General features: G+C 44.0%; 1 protein-coding gene across 1 annotated transcript in view; it reads right to left on the reverse strand.

The window, feature by feature from the left end:
* The window catches only part of LOC116833436 (IgGFc-binding protein-like), a 34,876-nt gene that overhangs the window by 10,193 nt on the left and 18,722 nt on the right, over positions 1 to 5,961 (reverse strand). Inside the window, exon 11 of the mRNA XM_032795002.2 lies at positions 4,592 to 4,972. Within this exon, the coding sequence (XP_032650893.1) occupies positions 4,592 to 4,972 (381 nt within the window). The remainder of the gene's footprint in view (positions 1 to 4,591; positions 4,973 to 5,961) is intronic.

The raw sequence follows: 5,961 nt of genomic DNA on the forward strand, positions 1-5,961 counted from the left end.
TTTCCTCCACGGTGCCATTTGATTTCTTTGGCTTCTCTGTATGGCTTGTTCAGCTCCTTAAGTTTCCACTGCCAGACTGTGTTGACTCCTGTTGTGGCCGTCGTCATACATGGACTCGGAGATTTTTTCAAATGTTTTGGCACTTTCGCCTTTGAATGGAGTTCTGATAGAAAGATTATACGTCCCATAAACAGAGAATCAGATTTCAGTAAACTCCCGTATGGTCCATGCGGAGCTCGTTTTTGATTCTGGAACTGAATAATCACCTGTGTGATCAGCTCTCACGCTGGGCAAACAGGAAATGAAATTCAAAAGTGCAAGGGTTTTCCTATTAATCTGGCAGTGCATCGAGTCAGATTGCTGTCAGAGGTGGAACAATGGTGACACTGTTGGGATAGCTTCCCAGAGGCACTAACACGGAATTGAGGTCACAATCACCCTAAGTCAAAACGACAATACTGATTGAGCGCTACTCTCCTAATAACGGGAGGAGTACAATATCGATATTAAGCAGCCCTTTATATTGAAATAAGGGCTTATTGTGTGGATGGGGCAGGGTTAATTTGGTTAATGCTGCTAAATCAAGATAAGCTAGTAGTTGTAGACCAGCCAAAGTATGGAAATGAAACATGTCACTTGATCTGATCCAAAACAATTTTCAGATTAACAGGTTTTTTCCAACATTTTTGCTTTCCTCCATTTTGGAAATGGCAAAAAAATGGTAACAACATCTCATTATTTCATGGGAGGAAAACAACTTTTCCCTTCAGCCAGAAAAATAGAGGATCCATGCTGCTGAAAAAAGGGACAGGGCCCTAATTATCTGTAGTCCCGGTAGAAAGTACCCTCTATTGCTTCGGTGACTGAAGATTCCCACTATGGTTTCAACTGTTGACCATTGATGGGACAGGCCTTAGTATTTCCCAGAAACTCAGGCATAACTGATCAAAATGTCTGCCTAAGGTCAATAGGGAGTCACCTGCAGCAGTTGGGAATAGAGCTAGGAGTCCTGACTACAAGCTCTCTTGTCTAAACCAGACCCCCTTCCAGAAACCAGGATCGTAGCCCTGGAGTCCCCAGCAGCTGCATCATTAGATGTTATTATAGACCCCATTTGACTTTAACGGGGCCATGAACTTGCTGCCAGTACCTGCTCCATCTCACCTGATCCCCACAGTCCTGCTGCTCTCTGACTCCCCATTGGCTTTCCAAAGGTGAAATGGCTCTCAGTGCAGTCCCGGGAAGTCTCCAGCTGTTCTGTGATCAAGTTCAAGAGTGGCAGGCGTGGTATCAGACATCGGGGATACCGCGTTCTGTTCAGCCAGTGGGGAGGTGAAACGCTGAAGGGTGGGCGAAGCTTGTGCTGAACAGCTGTGTGCACCGCTGCGGGAATTCAATGGTGAATCTACCGATGACCTCAATGCTGCCGCAGCGGCAAATCGTGGGAACATCCGCGCGAGGTCATCGACGCCTGAAGGCCAGAGACGTTTTAAGGATTGGGTGAGTGGCTCTGCAGATAGTGGCTTGGTTCGTCAGCCCAGCAATGAATGATGTAGTTGGATACGAGTGGACTGGTTGTCTGAACCCTGGGTACTAGCTGAGTGTAGGGACAATATCCTGTCCTGGGACTAGCAGGCTGAGTAATGGGATTCAATGGGGCTTTCTGTCTTTTTTGATTCTGTCACAGTGATGACCACAAAGTGCAAGATTGCTTCTCTGGCTGGTCAAGTGACTGTCTCTTCTAATCATATGGCATCAGCTCTGTAAATCTGATGGTTTAACTGGGCTGGTTTCTTCAACTCAATTGCTTTACAATAATGTTTCTGTGATTTAATTTCCTAGGTTTTTATAATGCTTAATGCATGGGGTCCAGAGGCTGAGCAGAAGGTGGAATTGATCTTGAAGGGACTAAAAGGGAGAATAGAGCCAACCCATTTAATAAAATGTCTTTTTCACCAACTAGAAATTTTCCGTGGAAATTTTTGCTTGGTCAAAATTGTTTGGTAGTTTAGGAAAATGTTGAACTAATTGACCGAAAATGTTAAAAGGTTATTTTGTTTGGAGGCCATTTCCCCCGATTTCGTTATTTACCCCTTTCTTTTCCTTTTCTCGACCTGGCAAAATGGAAAAAAGGGAGGAGTAAAACCAAACAGAAAAACGTTTGCTTTGAAATGAACATTTAACAATGATTTTTTCTTTGAAAAATTACAGAATTTTTTTGAAACAAAATAATGTTTTGTGATTTTTATCAAGTCAATGTATTTGTAGGAGAGCCACTGATCGCAGATTATTTATTATTAGCAAGCACATCAACAAACTCTCCTTCATTGTAGGATAAAATCAGACTATACGGGAGAAATTTGTAATGTTCACATGTCCTTCAGCTTATTTGACATATCCATCGTATCTAGGGACACAGGAACTGGACAGAACTCCTGAGTCATGTCCGCAGTCCCTGCTATCACGCCACATGTCTATAATTCCTATGAGCGAGAGACTAAAGGAGTGTAATCTATCTCACTTTTCCAACAAAGGCTAAAAGGTGATTACCATGTTTGTAAGGACTCCTCTGAAGGAGGAGATTTCTGACTAGAGAGGAGCTTTTGATCCAGTAGAAAGCAGAATGAGATCAGGGGTTAGACCTGAAGAGACAATTTAGGCTAGGAAATAAGGCACAGATTTTAACAGTGAGCAGAATTAGTTTGTAAAGCGGACTAGGGATGGGCCAGCCATTCTTATTGCAGTCTGTGGGATAAGACTGGAAAGCTATGTATAGCGTCTAAGAAGAAGTTGGGATTGATGGACACTGGGGTAAGATTCTCTAGGCATACGACTGTAGCTACCCAACGGTCCCGCACTGCTCCGAAAAACCATTTGAATCTTGCTGAGCTCCCAAGCCTGACGGGTCAAAAACATTGTCGTGGGGTGGTTCAGGTATATTGTCGCGCCCCCGCCTCTCCTCCGTGAGATCAAGGGAAAAAATCCTTGCTCGCCTTTTTCAATGTCATCGTATTCTACTGATGCTGCTGTCAGACGCGTGTGCTGCAGTGTTACACAGCAGCATCCCCTTTCCTTTCCTTCCCTTGCGGACGGGCAGAATTGTGCCGTATGATAATAATCCGTCTCGTCCAATGATTGCTTCTGGCTTGGCTCGTGAGGGGTTGCCGGGGCGCCTGGGCAACAAATAGGAATTGACTCCAATCATTCTCTTCTTATAAGGTTGTCAATGTGAGATTCACTCCTGCCTGGAATGATCGCTGGTCAGCATGGAGGCTGCTCTTCCCCTCCCCCTTGATCTGCTCTGGCAGAGACAATAAAGTCACGGTGTTGTTTCTTATTCAGCATTCTTTATTATCTTCCATCACACAAATGGGGCGGCATAACTGCCACAGAGCCCCAGAAGGCGTTAGGCAGGAGGGAAGCAACAGGTGGCATTGTTGGCAGGCAGACCCTAGGACTGCACGCAGTCTCATTCTTCTGTGGGATGTTGGGGCTCTGAACCCGAGCGCTTTTGCCTCTCTGCGTTCTTTAGTAGGCTTGCCTGATATTCTAGCAGATGACTTCCATAGACAAAACTTAAAGGAGAGAATGACCTGTGATCATCTTTCCCATTTTTCCAGGGCCACCCCGGCTGACCTGACTGAGGCCGGCCACGGAGCCCCATGACAGCCAGCATACGGACATATGACTTGTTTAAAACCGTCTTCATTGTCAACTTGCAAAGCAGCAACGAAGCTAAGCTGAAGTAACCGCTTCTAACTTCAAAGCAAGATGCTGACAGTACCGTCTGTAGCAAACATCCATAGACATATGTGAACAGTGAAAATAAAGAACGGGCTCCATGTTCGCCGTGTAGGCGTCTGTCGGAAAATCCAGGAAAACAGGTGCACAAATGATTGTCTGCCATTACGTCTTTCACAGAAGGACGATTATCTCTCTCTGAGAATTCCAATGGGTGGGGGAGACTGCGGGAACTATGGGATAGCTACCCACAGTGCAACGCTCCGGAAGTGGACGCTAGCCTCGGTACATGGACACACACTGCCAAATTAATGTGCGTAGTGTGGCTGCGTGCACTCGACTTTATACAATCTGTTTCCAAAAATCGGTTTCTGTAACATCGGAATAATCCTGTAGTGTAGACATACCCTTTGAAATGATTCATTTTGATTTCGAGTTTTACATTTTTTTACATTTTATGTTTTTATAAATTAACATTTCTAAATGAGAAGTTGTTTTGAACTGAAAACCAAAACTTGTCATTTAGAAAAGGTCAAAATGGGACATTTCAACAATTTCTTTGTGAATTTTTCAACAGTATTTGATTCTCCCAAACAGATTAAGTTTTCACAAATTGATATTTCCTGATGAAAAAAAAGTTTTGTCTGAAAATTCCCAACAAGTTCTGATATTTTCCCCCTCCTGCCCCTTACTTTAGTCCCAGTTAGGGGTTATGGGGATTAATTCACTAATATTTATCAAGACCTTGGAGACACCAAATCAGAGTGAAGGATTTTTCACTTGGGCTCCAACTGATGCAGGAAGCTTATGCCCCCTTGGTTCAGCATGTTTCAACCCAACCCCCTCTTACCCAGGTCTCCATGTTATTGTTCACAGTGACAAGAGCTTCTCGGAAAAAAACAAAGATGGCCGCACAAGCTGGTATTCCGTCATTGGTGCATTTGCAGATGTCTACCACCACCTTGAACCAAGCAGGAGAGCTCTCGTCACAGAGCGAGGCCACTTTGTACATCCCGCTGTAGAGGAATTTCCCCTTGGCACCATCAAAGGTGGTGAGGTAAGCACCCGGAGAGACCATGCACTGGCCTTCCTGCTTCACGCATCCATGCATTCCATCCCTGAGCATGCAGATCTCTCCAGTGGGGCAGCTGTTTTTCTCACAGATGAGCCCGCCTGATGGGTGGCAAGTGCATTTCTCTGAGCAGTCACTGGAGATGACATTCTCCCTGGACTGAGGGAAATTCCAAAATTAACAACTATCTAAAACTTTCTGTTAGGTCAGGTATTAGCCTCTAAAGATCAACAGCAACAGTGTTAGAAGCCTAAGGAAACACTCACCAAGAGAAGACAAAAGGCCAGATAGGGAAAGACAAAGGACGATGATAATGACCAAATAAAGAACAGAAAGACAAAGGCAATGACCCAAGAAACAAGGAGAAGATGCAGGACAATGGTGAGGATCAAAGAAACACAGAAACTTTAAATGATAATAATGTCAACCAAAGAGGATACCAATCAAAGAAAGAAGAAAAGACAAAGGATGGACTGTGAAAATCAAGGAAACAAGCAATTAAAGAATGATAATGGCTCCCACAGAAAGAAGGACAAGACAAAGGATGTCAGTGGTGATCCAAGAAAGAAGGAAAAGACAAAAGACAATGGACATGACTCAAGAAACAAGGACAATTATTTTGTATTTATTATGGTAGTGCCTAGGGGCCAGTCAAGAATGAGGCCTCATTGAGCCAGAAACTGTACAAAAATACAGTGAGAGAGCCCACGCCCCAAAGACCTTAACATTTAAATAGACAAGGCAGGCACAGTAAAGGGGAACGTATAAGGGATAAGCATGATTACCAAACAAAGAAGGAAAAGATAACAGGAGAAGGTGATGACCAACCACAGTCAAGAAGGAGGACAACAATGACAAATCATGATGACAGGCTATGGAATTGACATCTGAACAGAATGAGAACCATAAACAAAAATCAAAATCCAGGAAATGAAGATGGAAAAAATGAAACCTAGGTCTGTCATATTAATGGACTCCGTTCTCTATTGGTAGAGTTATCATAAGCCTAACTCCCAAATCTGGACCTTAGCGTCCAGAAATCTGGGTGCCTAGCATGAACCCTTCTAAGCTTAATTACCAGCTTAGCTTTGATGTCGCTGCCACCATCCAAAAATTCCAGGGTTTTGGCCCCCTCTGGTCTCCCCAAA

The sequence above is a fragment of the Chelonoidis abingdonii genome, chromosome 11 (assembly GCF_003597395.2).
Source record: "Chelonoidis abingdonii isolate Lonesome George chromosome 11, CheloAbing_2.0, whole genome shotgun sequence".
Classification (NCBI taxonomy): Eukaryota; Metazoa; Chordata; order Testudines; family Testudinidae; genus Chelonoidis; species Chelonoidis abingdonii.